Here is a 24277-nt window from a genome sequence, read left to right on the forward strand (position 1 = left end):
AATGCTCTTGGGTTAATAAGCCCATGAGCTAATTTAACCTTAATTACCTCCTAAAGGCATCATCTCCAAATATAGTCATATTGGGATTTAGGGTTTTAATATGTGAATTTTAGAAGGACACATTTAAATCCATAGCAGTGGGTGAGCTTTATTTAAAGAAAATGTGATGTATAAAAATCTGTAAATACAAAGTCATTTGCATAATAGAAAGTAACTGGATGCATTCCCCCTTGGCCAGGCGTTTTATATCACATTTCACCATCCAGTAAAGATGGTGTTATTCCTCTTTTGTCATTTATATTGAAGTTAGAGAGAGCATTGAAGTTGGAATTCAAACAGATCCGTCTCTAAGCTTGTACTCTTGTCAGTGTTGCCCCATGAAAGGAGTCTTTATTTCAAAAAATGATTACTCTGGATTCCTTTAATGGTCCCCTGGTGCATTTCAGAAATTTTACTTTGCACTTTCCTTTCTATCCATCTTTATGTATGTCTTATACTGCATGAGTTTTACCTTTTGAAATGTGTTTAGAGAAGTAACTCTGGTTGCGGGGATAAATTAAATAGATGAGAAGATACTGAAATTTACAAAGGACATTATGTCTGTGTTATAATCGTTAAGCTATAGATACCAGAAGGTTCTGAGAAACGGTTGAAACACTTAAATTATCATTTATTGGGACTTCCCTGGTGGTCCAGTGGTTAAGAATCTGCCTTCCAATGCAGGGGACTTGGGTTTGATCCCTGCTGGGGGAACTAAATTCCCACATGCCCCAGGAAAACTAAATACTCCACCCATGCCCTGCACCACAGCTAGTGAGCCCGTGGGCCGCAACTCGTCAGGTCCTGCAGTGAGGGTCCCACATGCTGCAAGCGAGACCCAGCACAGCCAAACAGAGAAATGTTTTTAAAATTATTTACTGACTCACTAAAAATGGTTAGAGTTTACAATAGAAATATAAACAGAAGTCTAATTTGCCAGTGTAATATATATCTTTGTAATATATACATAAGTTATAACTTCAGATATAGTCAACATTAGAATAAAAATTACCGACTGAATGAGCAAACAAACAGGTCTTGCTGGTCCTCTCCACTCCATTTCAGACTGTTCTCTTTATGTATACGTTAGTGCTGGCAGTGGTGCTCGGTACATGAGGAGAAATCCTTAACCTGAGGCCTAAGGACCCTGGAAGATTTTTAAGTCCATTGCAAATGGTTTTTATTTCACTGTTTTTTATAAATTTGATGTTGATAATTTTTTCTATCAAATTACACTATAAAGTATTATTCCAGGTATTGGATGTGGCTGTATTCCAATAAAACCTTATTTATGTGAAGCAGTGGCAAGCAGGATTTGGCCTTTAGCCTATAGTTTGCTGATCCCTGATGTAGAAGAACAAAAGTGGAGAGGGAAAAGGGATGCTATTAGAAAAATTGTAATCACCTTCGAATTAAGGAGCAGGGGGTCCGTGGGTGCGTGCTTCGTCACTTCAGTCATGTCCAGCTCTTTGCCATCCCATCCCGCCAGGCTCCTCTGTCCGTGGGCTCGAACCTGTGTTTCTTGCGTCTCCTGCATCCGCAGGGGGTTTCTTGACCACTCATGCTACCTGGGAAATCCAGGGAGCAGGGCAGGAGGCTAGAAAATTTATTTTTTAGAAAAAGGCAGCTACCCTTTTCAGGGAAGACTTAATTGGCCTTTTGGTTTCAGAGGGGTTACAGTAAAAAAGAGGCAAACTGCTCTGCATGATGAAAAGGGTGGTTAGATAAATTATCTTCTGGAGGAGCTGATACCGGAGAAAAAGGACTGTGTGGCTTTGGGACTGAGTCCAGAGGGTGAGAGAGAAGTGGCAGAGGAGGAATTATTCATGATTTATTCAGTTTATTATACACGTGTGTATTGAGCACTCACTGTGTGCCAGGCAGTTTCAGGTGCCAAGGATGTATTTGTGCATTTGTAAGCTTACATGGAGCCCAGGGAACAGAGACAGTATAAACAATGTAAATAAGAAAATAGTATATAGTATGTTAGAAAGTAACAAGTGCTCAGAAAAAAAATGAAACTGAAAAAATAGAATGGTAAGGATTGCAGCTTACTGTGATTGTTGACATTGAAGAAAAGGACCTGAAGATGAGAGGTTAAGCCATGCAGATATTTGGGAGCCCGAACTCCAAGTAGTGCAATAGTAAGTGCGAAGGTTTGAGTGGAAGTGTGTGCATTTGAAAGAAATCTGCCCCAGTCACGGTGTGTGAAGGTAGATAGTGTCAGAGAAGTGATGGGAAACAAGATCGCAGTGGTCCTTGGAAGCCATTATAACACACTTCTACGTGGTCTGTGATGGAAAGATTTTGAGCACGTGAGCAACATTGTCTTTCTAATATTGTGATAGAATCACTTTGGTCACTGTGTTGAGAGTGTTGAGAAGAGACTAAAGTGGAGTAAAAGTAGAGACAGAGGATCTCCCTAGCGGTTAAGAATCTGCCTGCCATTGCAGGGGAGACTCCACCTGCCTCCGGGCAGCTCAGCCTGTGTGCCTCCGCCACTGAGCCCATGCTCCAGGGCCTGCGCTCCTCGGCAGGAGTCGCCCCCGTGGCCGCACATGCCGCAAAGAAGAGTGGCCCCCACTCCCTGCACATGGAGAAAGCCCTCGCGCAGTAACAAGAACCCTGTGTAGCCAATAAATGAATAAATAAAAATTCAAAACGTAGAGACAAATGGCTCATTTAGGAGGCTGGTGAAGTAATTCAGGTGACATGACAGTGATTTGAATCAGGGCAGTACTTGTGAAGTTTTTGAGAAGTTGAAGTCTCTTTTTAGTTTTTTCAGTTAGGAAACAATATACTGATAGATGGGTCCTGAGTTTGAGAGAAAAACAGAGCAGCCAAGGATATTCCAAGGTTCAGTTTGAGCAATAAGAATGATGCAGGGTCCATTAAGTGAGCTAAAGGGAATTGAGCCTGGCACCAGTTTTGAGGGGGGATCAAGAATCCACTTTTGGGCATGTAAAGTTTGGGATGCCTATTAATCATCTCAATTAGAGATGCTAGGTAGGCCATTGTATTTGTGAATCTGGAGTCCGTGGGAGAGATCTAGGCAGGGGTATAAGTCTGCATCACCAGCATTACGATGTAAAAGTGAATGAGAGCACAGAGGTTAAGTGTGAAGAGAAGACAGAAGCCGTCCTAGGACCGTCCCCCTGCGGCTTCCAGTGCTTGACACTAAGAGAGCAGGAAAGGGACCCAAAAGGGTCTCCCAAATGATGGGTTTGGTTGATGGTTTTTTTTTTTTTCTTTTTAAAAATATTTTTATTTATTTACTGATGACTGTGCTGGCTCAGCAGTTGCAGCTCCCAGGTTCTAAGCAATGGACTTAAGAGAAGGGAGTGACTACTGCTGCCCACTCCAGTACCCTGGCCTGGAGAACTCCATGGGCAGCGTTCAGGACCATCCCAGCGCAGGAGTCAAACCTGTATCTCCTGCATTGGCAGGTGGGTTCTTTACCACTGAGCCCCGGGGAAGCCCTGACTGATGCTTCTCAGGAACATTGCTGTCTCACATTGAGTTGTAAGTTTCATTTTGCATTGTAATTCCCTCCATTTATGCCTAATCACTAAAGCTTTCTTTTAACACTTGAGCATTATGCTAGCTGCTCTTGGCAGTGAAGGCAGCACTGTACCCATAGTTTGGGATAATGCAAGGTGGAGAAAAACTGGTGCAGCACTGAGAGGCAATGATGAGGTTCCCTGAGGAAGTTGTGGGGCAGCCTCGAGGGGCTCCCCTGGTAGCTCAGCTGGTGAAGAGTTCACCTGCAGTGCCAGAGACCCCGGTTTGATTCCTGGGCTGGGAAGATCCCCTAGAGAATCGATAAGCTGACCACTCCGGTATTCTGGCCTGGAGAATTCCATGGACAGAGGAGCCTGGGAGGCTACAGCCCCTGGGGTCACAGTGTCGGACACGACTGAGTGATTTCACTCATTACACTAGAGCAAATGCAGGAACCTGGCTTTGTAAGCAAGTCCTGGCAACTCTCACAAGCAGGAAGGGCCTTGCCAACTTACTTTTAAAAATTAAATATTTTTGGCTGTGCTGGGTCTTCGTTGCTGTGTGCAGGCTTTCTCTAGTTGTGGCGAGCCGGGCCGCTCTCTAGTTGTAGTGCGCAGACTTCGCATTGCGGTGGCTCCTCTTGTGGAGCATGGACTCCGGGCTCCGGAGCGCGCGGGCCTCTCATTGCGGTGGCTCCTCTTGTTGTGGAGCATGGACTCCGGGCTCCGGAGCGCGCGGGCCTCTCATTGCGGTGGCTCCTCTTGTGGAGCATGGACTCCGGGCTCCGGAGCGCGCGGGCCTCTCATTGCGGTGGCTCCTCTTGTGGAGCATGGACTCCGGGCTCCGGAGCGCGCGGGCCTCTCAAGGCGGTGGCTTCTCTTGTTGTGGAGCACGGACTCCGGGCTCCGGAGCGCGCGGGCCTCTCATTGCGGTGGCTCCTCTTGTGGAGCATGGGCTCCGGGCTCCGGAGCGCGCGGGCCTCTCATTGCGGTGGCTTCTCTTGTTGTGGAGCATGGACTCCGGGCTCCGGAGCGCGCGGGCCTCTCATTGCGGTGGCTCCTCTTGTGGAGCATGGACTCCGGGCTCCGGAGCGCGCGGGCCTCTCATTGCGGTGGCTCCTCTTGTTGTGGAGCATGGACTCCGGGCTCCGGAGCGCGCGGGCCTCTCATTGCGGTGGCTTCTCTTGTGGAGCATGGACTCCGGGCTTCGGAGCGCGCGGGCCTCTCATTGTGGTGGCTCCTCTTGTTGTGGAGCATGGACTCCGGGCTCCAGAGCGCGCAGGCCTATCATTGCGGTGGCTCCTCTTGTGGAGCATGGACTCCGGGCTCCGGGCTCCGGAGCGCGCGGGCCTCTCATTGCGGTGGCTCCTCTTGTGGAGCATGGGCTCCGGGCTCCGGAGCCCGCAGGCCTCTCATTGCGGTGGCTTCTCTTGTGGAGCATGGACTCCGGGCTTCGGAGCGCGCGGGCCTCTCATTGCGGTGGCTCCTCTTGTTGTGGAGCATGGACTCCGGGGTCCGGAGCGCGCGGGCCTCTCATTGCGGTGGCTCCTCTTGTTGTGGAGCATGGACTCCGGGCTCCGGAGCGCGCGGGCCTCTCATTGCGGTGGCTCCTCTTGTTGTGGAGCATGGACTCCGGGCTCCAGAGCGCGCGGGCCTATCATTGCGGTGGCTCCTCTTGTGGAGCATGGACTCCGGGCTCCGGAGCGCGCGGGCCTCTCATTGCGGTGGCTCCTCTTGTGGAGCATGGGCTCCGGGCTCCGGAGCGCGCGGGCCTCTCATTGCGGTGGCTCCTCTTGTGGAGCATGGACTCCGGGGTCCGGAGCGCGTGGGCCTCTCATTGCGGTGGCTCCTCTTGTGGAGCATGGACTCCGGGGTCCGGAGCGCGCGGGCCTCTCATTGCGGTGGCTCCTCTTGTTGTGGAGCATGGACTCCGGGCTCCGGAGCGCGCCGGCCTCTCATTGCGGTGGCTCCTCTTGTTGTGGAGCATGGGCTCCGGGCTCCGGAGCGCGCGGGCTCAGGAAGCTCAGCACTCAGCCTCAGTAGTTGTGGAGCACAGGCTCGGTTGCTCTGCCGCATGTGGGGTCTTCCTGGACCCGGGATCAAGTCCATACCCCTGAGTTGGCAGGTGCGCTCTTGACCACTGAGCCGCCAGGAAGCCCCTGAGGCGACGCACCCTCGTCAGCTGCTGAGCGCAGTTCTGCCACCGGATGGCTTAACGTGTCTGCTCAAGAAGGTGTAACAGGCGGTCTGCTGTATCATCAGTGTTAACTGGGGAAGATTCTTAAGATGCATGGTCAGTTCAGATAAATTAATTAAAATCCCCAGCATGATATAACTTGAACATCTTTATTTTTCGGAAACCATTATTGGCATCGAAACAGATTCTGTACATAAAAGCCATAAAATTTAGGGGTTTTTTTGGCCATGCTGTGTGGCATGTAGGATCTTAGGTCCCTGACCAGGGGGCCCCTGTGCCCACCACGGTGGGAGCACCAGGGAAGTCGCATTAGTCTTAAATACCCCTTATCTACTGTTCTTTCCTACCTAAGAATTGAATGTATTTTTCTTATTTTTACGGGGGTAAGATGGGGTATAGGGAGGGCTGTCAGATGGCAGGGCGCTTATAGTCATGGGCAGTGATACCAGTGATGAACTGTTAAAAGTTTTCCTTCAGTCATATTGTCTTGGGTTGTAAGTATTTGCTTGAGAGAAGAAATAACTACCAAAGACAAAGAGTGTATCCTCAATTTTATTGTTTAGAACCTACAATTGAAAAGTATTTTTAGGTCATTTCTTAAACCACTGAACAATATAGGCACACAGATTTAGAAAACTTACAAAAATGTTCTTTAAAAATTTGTGCTCAATAGGATTTACTCTATTTTACTGGCCAAACATAAAAAATATAGCCCAAATGCAGTCCAATTGACATTTTCCTCTTACAATCTTATTGGCATTCATTTATGGTCAATCTCTATATGCATAGAACCGAGGGCATTGCTTTATTGCAGCAAGCTTTAGGTTATAAAATTTAAAGTACATTTGTATCAGGAGTACCTAATATTTGTAAACATTAAAAACAAACATTCTCACTCTTCAGTCCTTCAGCTGTTGTCTGCTCCCTTTTTTAAGGTGAGGCCTCCCATTTCTTGTTGAATCATGTATACAATGACGAGCAGGCTCACGTGGTCCCCACTACCCCTTTAAGCAAGTATTTGTACATAAATCCTGCATGGCATTCGTCTGGGTGTTTCCTGAGCACCCACTCAGAGGCAGGAGTCCTCATGTCTGTGCTTGAGGATGACTGAGAGTGACTGTTCAAATGTGGAGGCAGAGCTGACTTTAAACTTAGGTGGGCCACATGAAAAATCCACCTTGTCTCTCCCCTGGATTTTCCATAAGTGAGGGAGGGGTGAAGTGTGTGTGTGTGTGTGTGTGTGCCTAGAATAAGTACATCTTACTAGGGAGACACAGGTGCAGGTTTAGAATTACACCTTCTCTAAGGAGTTCTCTTCTTGTGATGCCTTCCCATTAGGAAGAAGGAGGAAAGAAATGGAGAACTGATAGAATCGCATAAAATTATTGTAGTTAATGCCGTGTGTTAGGCACTCTGCTGCTGCTCCTTCGCAAGTATCTATGTAACAGGAGTAAATGGGCTTCAGCTGTTTCTCTTTGCTACTGGAAGTTGTTCCTGGGCGTCCCAGTCTCTCCTTCCCCTTCTTGTACCCCCAGATGGCCTTTGGCAGGCCCTGGCCTTTCCCATTACCTGCTGCCCTCCGTGTCAGGACTCCTCAGAGGTACATGGTGGTGGGGAAGAGAAGACCACCCTCTGTTTACTCCATTAAACTCCCTGTAACACACGCTAGAGAGGAAAAAAAGAGAGGCCAGAAATAAAGCAGAGACTTGTCCTCCATGAGTCGGGGCTCTGTTAAATATCATCCTGAACAGTAGCGATTTAACTGAAAGAGTGTGGGCTGCGGTCAGAGGGCCTCGGTGCGGGTCTGGGATCTGTCACTGTTAGCTGCATGGCCATAAGTCAGCTCTGAGCTTTAGTTTCCTCATCTTTCATATGGGAAGAAAACAACACCTGTCTTCCCACGCATAAAAGTTATGGGCATCAAATAAGAAAATGTGCTTAGAATTCCCTTGTAAATGATAAAGTTATGTAAACATAAATTGTTTGGTGGATTAGAATGGATATAAAGGAGAAGAATGATGTGTATGGTTTAAAGGTGTTAATAAAGTTTTATTAAAATTTGCATATGTAAACTAAAGATGGCTGGCCTTCTCGTCGCTTCTTTTCCTGTGTGTTCACTAAGTTGCTGATCCTGAGCGACGATGTCAGTGTGTCTGCTTCAGCCTTCTAAGCTCAGCTTCTAGGAGACTGCAAAGACGGTCTGCGCCATCGTAAAACCAGTTCCTAAAAAACCGACTTGAATCTCACGTGAGAAAAAAAATACAGTTCCATTAATGGCAAGGAGAATTTTTGGCTATTAATATAAAATAATGATCACTGCCAAAACTGAAAGAAACATTAAAGAAAAACTTCCACAGCAATGACTTCCTGCAGAAAACTGGATCCGACCTTCAACTGCTGGATAAACTACTCTCATTTTTGAGATGTATCCGGAAACCACGTTGATATCTTGGTCACCTAGAAAAATACATACATTATTTTAACTACAGAAAAAATAATGATTCATTAATAGTAAGAAGGGGAAAGTCAGTGTATTTCTCTAAAGTCCTTTGTGATTATAAGATACTCCTTTCATAAGTGAGGCTAAAGTATCACAAAAGACAAGGACAGTGGTGATCATAAGTGCAAAGAATCTGATTGCTTTTCATGTTTCAGATGAGAAATGTGCCCATTGTCTAATATTGGATAATTTAGGGGAATAGAGTCTTCTCAACTCTGAGATGACTTGGTAAGAAGACTAGGGCCTTCCCTGACAGTCTAGTGGTTAAGAATCTGCCTTCCACTGCAGGGGACATAGGTTTGATCCCTCGTCGGGAAACTGATATCCCACATGCCTCAAAGCAACTAGTAGCCCACACACCGCAACTGCTGAGCCTGCAGGCTCTGGAGCCCATGTGCTGCAAGTAGAGAGTCCGCCTGCCACAACTGAAACCTGAAGCAGCCACATAAATGTATAAATGTTTGAAAAGGAAAAGGCTGTTGTCATTATTGCCTCTGAACCACTCCGAGTGAGTGCACCAAGGAACTGGGTTAAGATGATTAGTGAGAAATGAATGTGGCTTTTTTGCTTTTTTGTTTTTGTTTTTTTGGGCTTGCCTGTTCAAGAATCATTTTCACATAATTGATGGTGAAGTAATGGAGGCTTCATTTCCAAAAGAGAAGACAACTGACAAATTCTAATTGCCTGTAGCGACAACAAACCCACAGTGACCTGGACAGACTTTTAAAAGTACCACCTCAAATCGTATATCTGATAAGAGGTTAAGATCCAAAATATATAAAGAATGCACACAACTCAATAGCTTACCCCCCAAAAAATCTGATTAAAAGATGGGCAGAGGATCTGACAGACATTTTTCCAAAGAAGAAATGAAGATGACCAAAAAGCACATGAAAAGATGCTTCAATATCATGAATTATCAGATAAATGCAAATCAAAACCACATTGAGCCTACCACCTCACACCTGTTAGAGCAACTGTGATCAAAACAACAGAAAACGTCAGTGAGGACGCAGAGAAAAGGGACTCCCGTGCATCGTGTGCAAAAATGTAAATTGGTGCAGTTGCTATGAAAAATAGGAGGCTCCTCAAGAAATTGAAAATAGAACTTCCAAATGATCCAACAGTTCCACTCCTGAGTATTTACCTAAGAAAATGAAAATACTAATTTGAAAAGATACGTGCACTTCTGTGCTCATTACAGCATTATTTACAACAACCAAGATAAGGAAGTGTGTTAGTCACTCAATTGGGTGCAATTCTTTGCAACCCCATGGACTGTAGCCTGCCAGTCCCTTCTGTCCATGGAATTCCCCAGGCAAGAATATTGGAGTGGGTTGCCATTTCCTCCTCCAGGGGATCTTCCCGACCCCGGGACGGAACTCAAATCTCTGGCATTGCAGGCAGATTCTTTACCATCTAAGCCTCCAGGGAAGCATAATGAAACAAATGTCCATTAGCGGATGAATGAATAAAGATGTGTATATATATATGTACAATGGAATACTCTTCAGCTATTAAAAAAATGACCTTTTGCCATTTGCAGCTACATGGATGGCCCTTGAGGACCTTATGCTAAGTGAAATAATTCAGACAAAGGCAAACACCATAGATTCAACAACAACAGCCAAGCCAGCAAGCTCAGTTACAGAGAATAGACTGATGGTCCCTAGAGGTGGAGGGAGTCGGGATTGGGCGAGGATGCAAATGGGTGAAGGGAGTCAAAAGTTAATACAGACTTCCAGTTATAAAATAAATAAGTCCTGAGGCTGTAATGTATAGCATAGTGAATATGATTATTAATACTATTGCATATTTGAAAGTTGATACAAGAATAGATCTTAGAAGTCCTCATTACAAGAAATTTTTTTTTTGTAATTATGTAAGAAGACATTAATTGGACTTAATGTGGTGATCATTTTGCAATATATACAAATATGGAATCATGTTTTATATCTAATGTTATAGTAGATATAATATTACCTAATAATATCTATAAGAATATAATTATAATATTAGGTATAAAATTAATGATATATTTCAATTATACCTCAATAAAACCATAGCACTTAAAAAGAACCCTTCTCGGGGTACTCTTTTGCCCCCTTCTGATGCCTATGTCAGAAGCTTTCTCTATCTCCTTTATACTTTAATAAAACTTTATTACACAAAAGCTCTGAGCGATCCAGCCTCGTCTCTGGCTCCGGATTGAATTCATCTCCTCCGGCTCCGGATTGAATTCATCTCCTCTGGAGGCCAAGAATCCCACGTCTCATCGTTCAGCAACAACCTTTCATCTTGGGGGCTCGTCTGGGATCCTTCAGGACAAGATGGGCCTGATAATCTATGTGAGCCTACTTCTGCTGACTCCAGAAATCCTGAGTCTGCCGTTTGATCCTCAAGACAATGCCTTCCTGTCCTGGGCTCACTCCTATGCTGCATTCCACAGTCTAACTGCTGGGTCTCTGGACCACTCCCTTCTTCATCCGTGACAGGCGTCCCATGGTGGACAACTCCACTTCAAGGAAAGGACTTTCTCCAAGTCTGCAAATACCTTCAACAATCGCATGTGATGCCTCTTCTTAAACTGATGACATCTAACAACCTTAAGATGGACTGATGTAACTATGGACATAATTTGACTTTTCATTTTGATTTTAACTTGGTTTAATGACTATTTTGCCTTACATCTATAACTGTATAACGGGGTTTTCTAACCGCCTAAAAGTTTTTAATTTACAAATAGTTGTCCGAGCTCCTATGAGTGCCAGAGCCTCCTCCAACTATTACTTGGAGCCCCCGGATCAGACATCCTCACTATGAGGATTAGGAGAATATGTTGCCTCACCAATTTAGGGATAACACCCCTTGTCAGCTCGGAAGCAGTTATGGAATGAGAACGACGCCCCTTTTCCCTAGGCAACATAATTCTCCTAAAAGGAAAGGGGGGAATGAGAGTCATTTCCTAGGCAGGTTGATAAGAAGTCTAGGGGTCCTCAAGGAGGAAGAAAGGACAAACATTTTTACTTTTTTTTCCGCTACATTCTTTAGGATTATATAACAATAATGTATCCTGCCTGAGGACAGTCTTTGGATTAAACCCTCTGGCTAATTCTGTTATCTTAAAACATAAATTATGGGAGTAGGTCTGGTCTTTACAAGGATGTATCCTGCCTGAGGACAATCTTTGGATTAAACCTTCTAGCCAACTCTGTTATCTTAAAATGTAAATTATGGGAGTGGGTCTGGTGAGGTCTTTGCAACCTCCAGACATTCTTTGGATCCATTGGAGAGTATATAACTCCATTGCTGACACTAGCAAAAGGGGTACTCTTTTGCCCCCGTCTGATGCCTATGTCAGAAGCTTTCTCTGTCTCCTTTATACTTCAATAAAACTTTATTACACACACACACACACACAAAGAACCCTTCTCTGCAGTGCTCCTCACCCCTGGGTATACGTCAGAATCACTGCAAAGCCTTTTGCCCCAACCAAGTAAGTCAGACTCTTAAAAGTCGGGACCAAGTTGGTATTTAATTTAAAATGCTCCCCAACTGATTCTAATGTATGATGAGGGCTGAGAACATTTACGGCCAAAGCTTCCTCAACCTTCCATGCGAGATCTTTCCCTCCAGCACTCACTAGTCTGGGCTTGAGTGATACACAGCCATTAACTTTGTTTCATGCAGGACTCAAGAGGACACCTCCTAAGCCTGCCTTTCCATTCCCCTCACGGAATGGTTGGAAGTAGCCGGCACCTTTCCTCCCAGGAAGGGCTCTCTCCCTGGCCCTGGCTCTGCCCTCCACCCTCGGCATATGCAGCTACCACGGCAGGACCCTCACGGCAAGGCCGAGAGACGGTGCATGTGTCTTGAGAACGCACTAGGTTTTGCCCTGGAGGACAGGAAGGAGCTGTGTGCTGGCAGTGTACTCCATGCACAGGAAGTGGTTCTCAATTGCATTTTTGCATTGAGGCTGGGGTATAATGACCCCCGCCTGGGGTCAAGTTGGTGGTTTCTATAATGTGCTTCACCAACACATTGTGCTGAGCGGAGCGGGGGCGGGCATAGCCCATCCCTGCCTACCTGACCTCTTCACACCAAAAGCTTCTTCAAGAAAGGTGATTTGGGGACTTCCCTGGTGGTGCAGTAGATAAGAAACTGTCTGCCAACGCAGGAAACATGGATCCAGTCCCTGCTCTGGCAAGATCCCACACACAGCGGAGCATCACAAGCACCGAGCCTCTGCTTTGGAGCCTGTGCCCTGCAACAGGAAAACCGCCAAGTGAGAGGCGTGCGCGCCGCAGCAGGAGCAGCCCCCGCTGGTGCAACGGAAAAAGCCCCAGCAAAGCAACAAAGACCCAACGCACGCAAAATAAACAAAAGTTGAGATGATTTAATATGGTTTCCTACATCCAACCTAAAAGTGCAACACATTTCTATTTCACAATATAATAGCTGCTTAGCTGCACTTTAAAAGTTTTAAAACACTTTTTATGTAAAAATACTTTTTCCCTGGGCGTGGCTGGATGGGTTGAGTGCTGGGGAGGGGCAGGACTCTACTGCCCTAGGCTGTTTCCTCACAAAGTGGGAGCGCGCTAACGGTGTAAGGGCAGGTCCAGTTTCTGGCTCTGCCCTCCTGGTGTCCTCGTGGAATGCTCCCCTCTTGGGATCTGTTCTGGTCTTGGGTACCTTTGGGTTAGGGAGGGGAAGAGACACTTGTGCTTACCAGAGTCGTGTTTTATCACTTCATCTTTTATCATCCGGAATCCGTCTCCACCTCCGACAAGGAAGCTCGGGAGGATCACCCTGTACACCTTATCCATTCTGAGAGGCTCATAACTGGGCACACGACACTGGGTGCAAAGAACCTCTAACTTGACCACCCTGTCCCCGGGTTTTCGGGAAATGTCGTACACCACGTGAATTCCTAGAAAAGAAATGAGGCTGTAGTCTTCACTGGATCCAAAGGAAAATTTTTGTTTTCTAAGAAAGATTTTGGCCCAAATCTGGAGTTGGGGGCAGCGGCTTAGTTTTCATTTAGTTTGAGCAAGATTTCAGCAAGAGAGCTGAGAGCTGAAGTGACGTTGCAGCTACCGTATCTGGTTAAGTTTATCCTTTCTGGTAGACCTGAGAACCCCTGGGAGGGAAACTGGCTTTCAGGGTGGGCAGTCGGGGCCCCTGCAGGGAGAAACCACACCCTTTTAGAATCATGAATTAATTGGTCCAGCAACTTGGTTCAGTGAGTTTGGAAAATGAGGAGCAGGTGAGAGGTACAGGATGTTTACCACTTTGCTGACCAATAAATAGTTAATAATTTGGCCTGGGCGACTTGCGAAACATGCAACTACCCAGCACAGTGCCTCTCTCGGTTCCCTCTGCACTCTCCTGGAAAATGCAGAATATCTGGGCAACCCTACGGGCACCGGGTGGGACCCCAGCACCCTCTGCAGCCCCTCAGTCCCAGCAGTGGGGTGCTCTGGGACTTCCCAGAAAGGGGAAGACTTGAAAAGCAGTCAGACCTCTCAGTGGGGTCTACCGTCTATAGTACAAAAACAGTGAGGTCAGACTATGGTGTCAGAGTCAATTAAGATTATTCATGTTAAGTTTAACTCACTGGACTGTGGAGTCAGTGATTGACAAAAGCACTTTAGAAGTCCTTAACAATTTGGGAAGCATTTATTTTCCTTCCACTTTCATGGCAATCCATAAGATGAGCAGGCACATTTTCTCACTGTTCTCTGAGAGGCTGAATGAAGACTTGCCCCAGGTCCCAGTGGAACTAGAACCTGGTTCCAATGTCTTATCCTGGCTGCCCCTCGCAGAAATCGTCTTTATTAATAGTGATTGGACATTGCATTCCCTTGAACCTCTGCATGCTTCCAGACAATTACTGGGCGGTAGAACAGAAAGGTTTTGTTTTGTTTTTACAAAGAATATTGAATGTTTAAGCAACTAAGGTTTTAATAGAAACTAGACCTCAAGACAGCTGACCTGCTTAGACTCGGAGTGCCAGCTCCTGCAGAGAAGATCGTCTGATGTCCAAATCAGACTTGGCAAATATCGCTTATTTTCAGGGCCTTGGGGCTTTGACCTCAACCTGTTCTCTGTGGTCTGGGAGTCCACAGCCACTGAAAGACTGTACACTTGGTGTTGGGTTTGTGAAGCCCAAATAAGCCTGGCTGGGAGGTCCTGGTGAGGGGAGAGCTAAGCCAACCAGCAGGAAGCCTCCCCTCGCCTTGGAAGGTGACTTACCTCCCACCTGCAGAAACTCGCCCGTGGCCTGGCCGTAGCGGTGCACGCTGTGCTCGAAGGCCGCCTTCAGGGTGGAGCCTTTTAGCTGGACCAGGTCAAAGGTGCCTCCAAAGGGCAAGACAGCAGCCAGATTCTCCCAGGTGATCGTGCCTGAGGATAGTCACAGTGAGCCCAGAGGGGAAACGGCTCGCGAACAAGCCCAGTGTCGTTCAGGACCCGCAGAGGAGGAAAAGGAGACGGGGCCACGCGGAGGCTCTGAGGACAGCGTAGCTGAGTCTGAGTGATCCTGATGCTCGGGAAGACGGGGATCAGGAGGCCCCTGGCCGTGCCCTCCTCTGCTGAGACTGTGTTGACAGCTTATCAGGGAAGATGACTAGGGCTTCCCTGGTGGGTCAGTGGTGAAGAACCTGCCTGCCAAGGCAGGAGACATGGGAGGCCTGGGTTTGATCCCTGGGTCAGGAAGATCCCCTGGATGAGGCCATGACAACCCACCCCAGTATTCTTGCCTGGAGAATCCCATGGACAGAGGAGCCTGGTGGGCTACAGTCCATAGGGTCTCACAGAGTCGGACTCGACGGAAGCGACTTAGCATGCATGTACGCAGGGAAGATGACAGGAGTGTCTTGAATATCTGTCTGGTTGGCTGGTTTTACTATGTGCTATAATTCAGGATATCTGCAAATGCACTAAAGGAAGTTGTCTAGCTGTTTTGTCCAGGGCTTGAGGTTGGCAGTTTTGTCCTCCTCTTTCCAGATATCCAGGTGGCAGCTGTCACTATTTTGCATAAATCAGTCAATGATTCATGTGAGTCAGAAGTTTTTTTTTTTTTTTTTTTAAATTTTTGGTTGTACCGCACAGCATGTGGGATCGTAGTTGCCAGACCAGGGATTGAACCCATGCCCCCTGCGTTGTAAGTGCAGAGTCTTAACCACTGGACCACCAGGCAAGTCCCAAGTCAGAAGTTTAGGTAAAGCTTGGTTCCACGAAGGCTAACTGCCCCCTCTGTGCACATGCATCCGAGAATACATGTGCGCGTGTGCCCTTTGGGTGGGGCACTGATGTGAGTGGCAGCTAGCCCAAGCTGAGGGGCCTGGCACCGTGGGCTGTGGCTGGCAGCACAGAGGAGCTAAGGCTGCCCATGGCCAGGTTTGGGGAGCTGGTCAGACAGAGAGCTGAGGCCAGGGCCCCGGAGCATACCATTGTTCCGCTCGTCAATGGGCGACCGGATGCCACCGCCATTTAAAATGCACATGGACACATGGTTCCAGGACATCTCATCCGGGTGTCTCAGGTTGTTGTTAATCTGCAACAGTGGCAGGAAATTTACACTCGTTATCCTGGGCCTTCTGAGGGTCCGTTTCCAGAAATGAAGCTGCTTTTCTTCTGCCCCTGTGTGCCCAGAGCTCTCTCAATTGTCAAAACTAGCTTTATGATCTGAGAAGCAACAATGAGAGACTGTGACCAGTCCCAGGTCAGACTCTGAGCAGCCAGCAGCTCTGAGACCCTCTCCTAAGACCCTGCATCCCCAGAGCAGGGGCCCTGAGCAAAGCCCACCCCCCCCCACCCCCAGCAAAGGTTGGGGGCCCCTGTGCAGAGTGGCTCATCGGGCTGCTCCCTCAGGGCAGGCCCCACACTTGCTCCTGAGGGCAGAGCCCAGAACCCTTTCAGCTCTAGACCTCAGGCCACCAAGAATCCTGGCATCCTGGTCTAGGTCCTCAGCCAGTTCCCAAGCTGGCAATTTTGGAGACACAGAGACAGCCCCTGAGACAGAGTTCCAGTCTTTTTTTTTTTTTTTTAACATAATATGTGTTTAGTGACAAGAAATGAATAAATTCTCATTTGAAAAAATAGGATAGTGGAGGAGGTGAGGGAGACACGGGGTCTCGGCCAGGAGGACAGCCGGCGGCAGTGTTCCCGACACGGGGGAGGGCCTCCTCTTCGGGTGCGGTGAGCACTGTGTCTCCTTGCACACCTGCTCCACACAATCACACTCCGGCTTCTCCGAGCTGCTTGTCTCGCCTGGATCGCGTGGCGCTCAGGAGCCAGCGCTGACCCTGCCTTGGGGAGTGTGAGTGCTGTCATTCACGTGGCAGGCTTCTTCTTTAGTTATTTTTAACTGACGGATAATTGCATTACAATATTGCGTTGGTTTCTGCCGTACACCAACATGAATCAGCACTCGGCAGACTTTAATCGAGGGTGGCTTCATCCTAAGTGCCAGGCACGGAGCTGCGCACAAAGGCCCTTGGGTTCCCCTGGGCGTGGTGAGCTTGACCCTGAGACCTCAGCTTGGCGTGGGCCCTGGGGGGCTGCCTGCAGACAGGTGGATGGAGGGCCGCTTTGGGTGTGAGATCTCACTCACCATGGGACTTACTATCCTCACGATAACTACATGTCATCGTTCGCCGCTCCTGAAGGCTGTTCCCACAAGACCAAGTTCTCAGGGCCAAGAGGAGACAGACCAGGGAAACGTAGTCTGGCCTTGTTAGGCCCAAGCAAAAGTGTTTTATCTACTATGTCCACATCTTCAGAGAAGCAGAGTTTGTGGAGTCAGGTCATCTTACAAAAGGAAAGCCACATCCAAAATTCAGACGCTTAAGATGAGCACCTCAAAATAACAGCTTCACTCTCGTCCAGCAATAAAGAGGTTAACAGTCTTGTTTAGGCCTCGGAGACTAAGTGGAGCAGGCCTCTGACCTTGCTTCTAACCTGCCTGGACACTGCCCTGCATGCTGCTGTGTCAGCCATGCCTGCTGTGAGGGTTGGCTGAGAGCCACTATAGATAGACAGAGGGAGGGTCTTTGGATTTGCTGAGCCATCTGGCCAACCAGGACCAATCAACTGGGACTTAACAACATTCCAAGATTCGCAGAACAGAGCAAACAGCATTGTAAAAAAGGTGGTTGTTGTTCAGACGCTCAGTCGTGTCTGACTCTTTGCAACCCCATGGACTGCAGCTCGCCTGGCTTCCCCGTCCTTTGCTATCTCTTGGAGTTTGCTTAAACTCATGTACATTGAGTCGATGATGTCATCCAACCATCTCATCGTCTGTAGCTCCCTTCTCCTCCTGCCTTCAATCTTTCCCAGCATCAGGGTCTTTTCCAAGACCTATGTAACCTACATTAAAAAGATCAACATGATACCATGGCTACAGGTTTGCTTGCAGACTGATGATGGTTTGCAGCCTTGGGATTGTGAGTGGGAACCCCAAACTGCAGTCTCTGAAGTCTCAGCCACAGAGCAGAAATGCTGCCTTGGACCTTTTCCCAGTTGGAACTCCAGATATGCTATGTCAGGGGACTTCCCAGCACTGTTTGTCTATTTGTTAGTCAAAGCCCAATTTGGTGATGTATCCTCTGCTGTTCCTATTTCTCTTTTCTTTTAATGTTAGTATATTGAAAGTAAGCTAGATAATTCTCTAATAAATGTTTGTATTATTTATTTGTATATAACAAGTGGCTTATTTTGTTAGCAAACCTCTTGAACCTGAGATAAAAGTGAAAACTTTCTACAAAACCGGGATGGTCCACTGGTGTGGTTCAGGCACCTTCCCAAAGTACTCAGTGTGAATCCACACCAAGCTTTTATCTGGGCATTAAGTTTTAAAAAGCATTTTTATTGGAGTACAGTTGCTTGTAATGTTCCGTTAGTTTCTGCTTGCAGCAGAGTGGATCAGCCACATCCCCTTTTTGGATTTCCTCCCCACGGAGGTCACCGCAGAGCACCGGCGCCCTGCGCTGTGCGGCAGGTCCTCCTGAGTTACCCATGTGGGCGTTAATCTTTGGAAGTCTTCAGTTCTGCAGCTGTCAGCTTGTGCTCACACCCTCCCCGCCTCCTTCCATCTCCCGCGCCCTCCCTCCCTCCCCCCGTCTCTCCTGCGCCCTCCCTGGCGTGGTCCCTGCTCTTCTGGGAGCCACTCACCATAGCATCACAAATGAGGTTGCCGAGGTTGCATTCTCGAAAGCGGCATGACTGAGTGGTGCCATCCAGGTAGACAATTGTTTTCCCCAATTCCTGGGTCGAATAGTTATCTAATTTTACCCGCCATTTGTTAATATCTGCTTTTATATTTGGATCTAGAAGAAAACAAACAAATCAGCCTGCAGTTAAAGCAGATCTCACACTGGCTTAAATGTCATTCAGCTAACCTGGTGTGAGTCTACAGTTCTTCACCATATTTGTGTACATTTTGGTTTTTGACCAGGAAATTTCCTTAGGAATGTCTGTTCTGTTTCCTGGAAATAAGGTCCTGCTTGGATCTTAAAATGCCAAGTGAACCAAAATCAACTCATCACGTCTGACTACCTGCTGGCCCACCGGGGATAGCATTCGTGGTGTAGATGGGGGCAATGGTGATGCTCACACTTGGCAGGTAAAGGGGTCAGAGGTCCTGCTACGGGGCCCTGGCCCCTCCCTCTGGCTGTTGGGAGCCCTGACTCTCCAGGGCCCCTGATCACCAGTCCTTCCCTATCTGAACCCAGGTCTCCCCCAGCTCTCCTCTGGGACTTGCGCTGAGTGGCTCTCCTGTGCCAGGGTAGAGCTGAATAAAGCACAACAAGCAGTGACAGTGTCTGGTGCTGAGAGAACTTGGAGAAGCCCATGGGGACTTCTGAAATTTGGGTGTGTTTTAAATCTCCTTATCCAAGAAGATGGTAGGGTAAACTCAAGGAAGAAATGCACTTCTTCAGAAACATTGTCCTGAAACATTAACAAAACAAAAAAACACAATCCAGCCATCTAATCTTGGGATTGGTGGATCACTGCCCTGAATTTCACATACCTTCTGGGATGCTGCTGTTGAGAAGAATGGGATTTCCATGTGAAGTGACAACATTTCCTTTTTCATCAAACTCAACCTTCAAATAGCCTAGGTATTTGCCAAAAGCATAGGCCTGGACCACGGGAACCTTCCGTCCATCATCAGAAGTGACTATGAATGGGTACTGTCCTGCTGGCACCTCTTTGGAAGGTGGATTGCCTGCAATGAAAGACCCAGAGCTGATCAACTCAGGCCTTGTTCACAGCTGGCTGTGGGCCCGCAGGCCACCATCCAGGTGACTGCAAATTCTGAACCAATGATTCCCCAGCTGCTGCTCTACACAGCTGGTCTTTCAGAGCCTGGCTTGGGCATCTGCCCCAGTTTCTGAATGCCCTTTTGGCACATGAATCCTCCCATTCTCAACCCAGCAGACATTTGCTAAACTCTTCCTAAGTCCAGGGCACAATGCCCGGTGCTGGGGGCCCACAAAAATACAACGCTGCTGAGCTCTCCTGCCTCTCTCCTGATCCGGCTCCACTCCCCAAGCAGGCGGAACAGCCAAGTCACTCCACTTCCCTGAGCTTCAGTTTTCCCACCTGTCGGTTGTTTAGTTGCTCAGTCTTGTCCAACTCTTTGTGACCCTATGGACTGTAGCCCACCAGGCTCCTTTGTCCATGGAATTCTCTAGGCAAGAATACTGGAGTGAGTAGCCTGCTCACTCCAGGTCAAACCTGCATCTCCCGTATCTCCTACATTGCAGGCATTCTTTATCCACTGTGCCATCAGGGAAACCCTTCCCCACCTGTACAATGGGCAAAATAACAATTCCTGGGGCTGTTGCAAGGATGAAACATCCAATCTCCCTTGCGTAATGCCTGGGACACAGTAGAAACTCATTAAATGTGTATTTCTTTCCCTTATGAGAGGATGGCAATCTCTTGGAAACTTGAGACACATTCAGAGCTTAGACTCTTTAATGGAGATGACAAGAAATTAACATGGTAAATCAACTATACTTTAATTAAAAAAAAATGACAAAGGGCCGTCCCTAGGTTTTGTTGCTGAGTTCTGTGTCCCCTTGGTGCCCTGTGGAATGGCCACACTCATGCCGGGAGCTGACCAGCGCACACACCACCCACCCCAGCCAGACCACAGACCCGCTAAGTTCTGAATTCTGTCTCCAAGGGGAGCCCTGGGAGAACCTGAGACCCGCCCCAGCACTGCCTCCTAGACACGGGCCCATGTGAGGGTGGGAGCCCGGGCAGCGTGATCCCGAGCCCTGGTCTCTGATCTCCTCACCTGGCATGTTTCAGTTCTGCAGCCGCAACCTGTGGGCACCCTGCACTTCCCATCCCACCTCCAGAGAGACCAGGACCTCATTTGGGCTGTCTCGAGTCAGAGACAGGTATCTGTTTCATTAACAGATACCCTTGACCTACCACTGATTCTGTCACCTGCCTCCACACACCCACCACCAGTGCTTCCTATTAGATGTTCACAGAGGGCCCGGGAAACCTCAGCTCGTGTTGGCTGCTCACTGGACCAGTTACGAGAGCCAGCCAGGAGCCAGTCCTGGACTAGATCTAGTTTAACCCCCAGGCACCCCACGAGGCAGCTCCTGTCGCTGACCCCGCTGTGTACGGGGTGTCCAGGCCTCGTGTCTGGGTCACGCAGCTGGTCTGTGAGGGAGGGCGGGCTGCAAACAGGACTGCGAGGCGCGGCAGTGTCTGTGCTCTCCACCGCCCAACACAGCCCACGCTGTGCTGTTTCCAGAAGCCTGTGAGAGCTGGTTTCCAAAGGCCACCGCCCAAAGCAAGCGCGAGCCTAGGGGCTGCGCCTTTGTGCTCCACGCTGCGTCTGGGCTTCGCTCTTCACTGAGGACAAGCTGGGCTGAATGTTTTATGGAAAACCCAGGGCTGCTTTTGCTCTTGTCCTCAGTAATCACAGAGCAGACATGCTGCAAATACCAACATTCCACAAGCAGAACTAGCTGCTGCCAGTATTAATTTCCCATTTTCTTGCTTCCCCTGGAAAAAGAAAAAAGCCTTGGAACTTTATTTTTACAAAAGCACCTGACTTGAGATCCAGAGCAGGCCATGTCCCATCTCCATTTGCACAGATCACGACAGATGGTGGCTAGGACTGTTGTAGATGGTTGGAGGCATTGCAGAATAGCAAGGAAGGTTAATGCTCACACCATCCGCAATCGGTTCCGTGGTGGTCCTTTTTTGGACAAGCTTGGAGCCTGCTTTTTACTTCAGAGGAAGGGGGTGTAGCAGCCCCCCCCAGCTGGGGAGGGTTCCTCCTCTGAGCACGGAGAACCTTGGCAAAGTGCAGCTCCCACTATGTCCACGAGGTGGCGCAGAACACCCCATCCCGGAGGAAAAGGCACTTGGCCTGTTTCATAAAGGAGTCGAGCAGATTCCCGGAAGCCCGAGAAGGGAAAGCCTGACTGTTTCAGCCTCTGTTTTTCTGCCTTCCATAAATATATCTGAATTTAAACAGAATGTAAAATTTGGAATCGTTACTATTCGGTCAGATGTCTTATCGGGTCAGCTTGCTCTTTAGAAATAGGAGCCACCAACCCCCAGCTCCTGCAGGACAGGGAAATTTCTCCAGTTCTTGAAAGGCCTTGATGGGCCTTGTTAGAACAAATGACGTGTCAGCTTCACCTTATATGGATCTCATTAGGAACCAGGAGAACGCTTCCTGCAGCTGAGGCAACAGCCAGTCTAGTTTCGCTCAGGTCAGCCTTCTCCACAACTCTGCCTCCCCTCCACTCATCAACCCCAGAAAACCGCTGGCAGAGAAATGCAGTCCAGGGAAACTGTTCACAGTTTCCACAGCTCTCTATTCAGCCAAAGATGCTCAGGCACCAAATACTCTCTCCACACACGGAGCCACACATGTCTTTAGAGCCCAGCGTGTCCTCTTGGCGGGGAAGAAATGGTTTACCAGAACTCTATTTCAGCCATTTGGCAAACAAATAATCCTGGGAGCAAGCCCGAGGAGGTGGGAGGTGTCACATTTTCCCCTGGTCACCGGGCACGTCCCAGCACAGCGAGGGAGCAGCCCCTGAGGGCGACGTGGGGGTCCCAGCGCTGGCCTTGACAAGCACCTCTGCTGGTCCAGAGGACAGATCATGTCACAGAGATGCCAGGGAGCAGGCCTTCAGCATAGTTTTCACTTGGCTGAATGAATTGTTTATTTTGAAAATCTTTATTGAATTTGTTACCATACTGCTTCTGTTTTATGTTTTGTTTTTTTTGGCCACGAGGCATGTGGACTCTTAGCTCCCTGACCACGAATTGAACCCACACTCCCTACATTACAAAGTGAAGTCTTATCACTGGACCTCTGGGGAAGTCCTGGCTGAATGAATTGTAGAATGTTTGAGGCGGTCCATGTGATGATTTTAATGTATAATGGCACTGGTCTAAGAACTTCCAAAGTGAAAGTGAAAGTCGCTCAGTCATGTTCAACTCTTTGTGGCCCCATGGACTATACAGTCCATAGAAGTCTCCAGGCCAAAATACTGGAGTAGATAGTCTTTCCCTTCTCCAGCGAATCTTCCCAACCCAGGGATCGAACCCAGGTCTCCCACATTGCCGGCAGCTGAGTCAGCCAGGAAGCCCAAGAACACTGGAGTGGGCAGCCTGTCCCTTCTCCAGGGAATCTTCCCGACCCAGGAATTGAACTGGCTCTCCTGCATTGCAGGCGGATTCTTTACCAACTGAGCTACCAGGGAAGCCCCAAGGACTTCCAGTATTCCTATAAAAGGACTGGATTGAAGTACTTGGTAATTTGCATATTTCACAGCAGTGCTTCTAGGGGACTTGGGTCTCTCTTTTAAATGACTGGGAAGTGCTTGCTTTCATCTGTTTACCCCTCAACATCTCAGAAGAGTCACACTTTGGTCACCATTATCTTGTCCCTGGGCCCCTGCGCAGCCTCCTAACTGGTGTCTATATATCTATCTCTTCTTTTTCTCTTTCTGCTCCAGTTTCCCCAAAACAGCCTGAGTGATCTTTCTAAACACAAATATGATCATGCACTCCCTGGTTTAACATATTTCCTACGGCCTTAGTTGTTGTTCAGTCACTAAGTCATGTCCGACTCTCTGCCACCCCGTGGACTGCAGCACACCAGGCTTCCCTGTCCTTCACTAGCTCCTGGAGTTTGCTCAGACTCATGTCTCCTGAGTGGACGATGCCGTCTATCACTGGCCTCAGGGAGAACAGCAAAACTGAGCAGGAACCTGCAGCGCCCTCCCAGGTACAAAAGTCCCTCCCTGTCCCCTATTTCTTTTTTGTGGAAAAAGACTTTAGGCTCCTAGACTTTCCCTGGGCTCCAAAGACTCAAGCAGTTACTAATTATGGAAGTAGGGGGCTGAAGAAACAAAGGGAAAATAAGCAAGCAAAGGAACGAGAGCTTAAAAATAATAATCCAGTGTGTGTGGGGAATGGAATCCTCGTTTCTCCACAAGGGACGTACACAACAATCTGACATATAGCTTTGAGTTGTTCACTCCACCCTCATCCTGGTGGAGGATGGCGACTCTATGCTGACCACAGGCATGCAGAGCCCAGACCGATTAGAACCAGAAGACTGATGATTACGATTCCTGAAATGTCACACTGTTACCTCACTACCACCAATCAGAAGAAGGTCCACCAGCTGTAACTCTTACCCCCAAAACTGCCTTTAAAAATTGTCCCCCAAAAGCCACTGGAGAGTGTGGGTCTTTTGAACACAAGTTACCCATCCTCCTTGCTTGGCACCTGGCAAACGCATGCTGTATTTTCTCTCCCTACAGCCTGATGTTAGTAGATAGGCTTTTCTGCATGGTGGGGCGAGCAGGCCCAGATTCGGTTCGTAGCAGCACTATCACTTTTGTCATGAACATCGTAACCTACCAGACCTACACGATGGGTGGCCCTGCTCTGGGGCAGGAGGTAGACGCCCACCCCCATCACCCCCAGGGCAGATATTCCAAGATGAAAATAGCAGGACAATCAGAAGAAGAG

General features: G+C 48.2%; 1 protein-coding gene across 3 annotated transcripts in view; it reads right to left on the reverse strand.

Annotated features, from left to right (window-relative positions):
• Positions 1-6270: 6270 nt before the first annotated feature.
• Positions 6271-24277, reverse strand: part of NT5E (5'-nucleotidase ecto) — a 64838-nt gene continuing 46831 nt past the window's right edge. For 2 of the 3 annotated variants that reach the window (XM_070450159.1, XM_020899383.2), the window contains 6 exons: positions 19272-19469; positions 18413-18567; positions 15689-15794; positions 14492-14641; positions 12966-13166; positions 6271-8193 (listed from right to left, as the gene is read on the reverse strand). In XM_070450159.1, coding sequence (XP_070306260.1) covers positions 8033-8193; positions 12966-13166; positions 14492-14641; positions 15689-15794; positions 18413-18567; positions 19272-19469 — 971 coding nt within the window. In that variant the 3' untranslated portion in view covers positions 6271-8032. Of the gene's footprint in view, positions 8194-12322; positions 12501-12965; positions 13167-14491; positions 14642-15688; positions 15795-18412; positions 18568-19271; positions 19470-24277 lie in introns of all 3 variants that reach the window. The other variant, XM_020899384.2, reaches the window with a different exon arrangement.

The sequence above is a fragment of the Odocoileus virginianus genome, chromosome 19, assembly GCF_023699985.2.
Source record: "Odocoileus virginianus isolate 20LAN1187 ecotype Illinois chromosome 19, Ovbor_1.2, whole genome shotgun sequence".
NCBI lineage: Eukaryota > Metazoa > Chordata > Mammalia > Artiodactyla > Cervidae > Odocoileus > Odocoileus virginianus.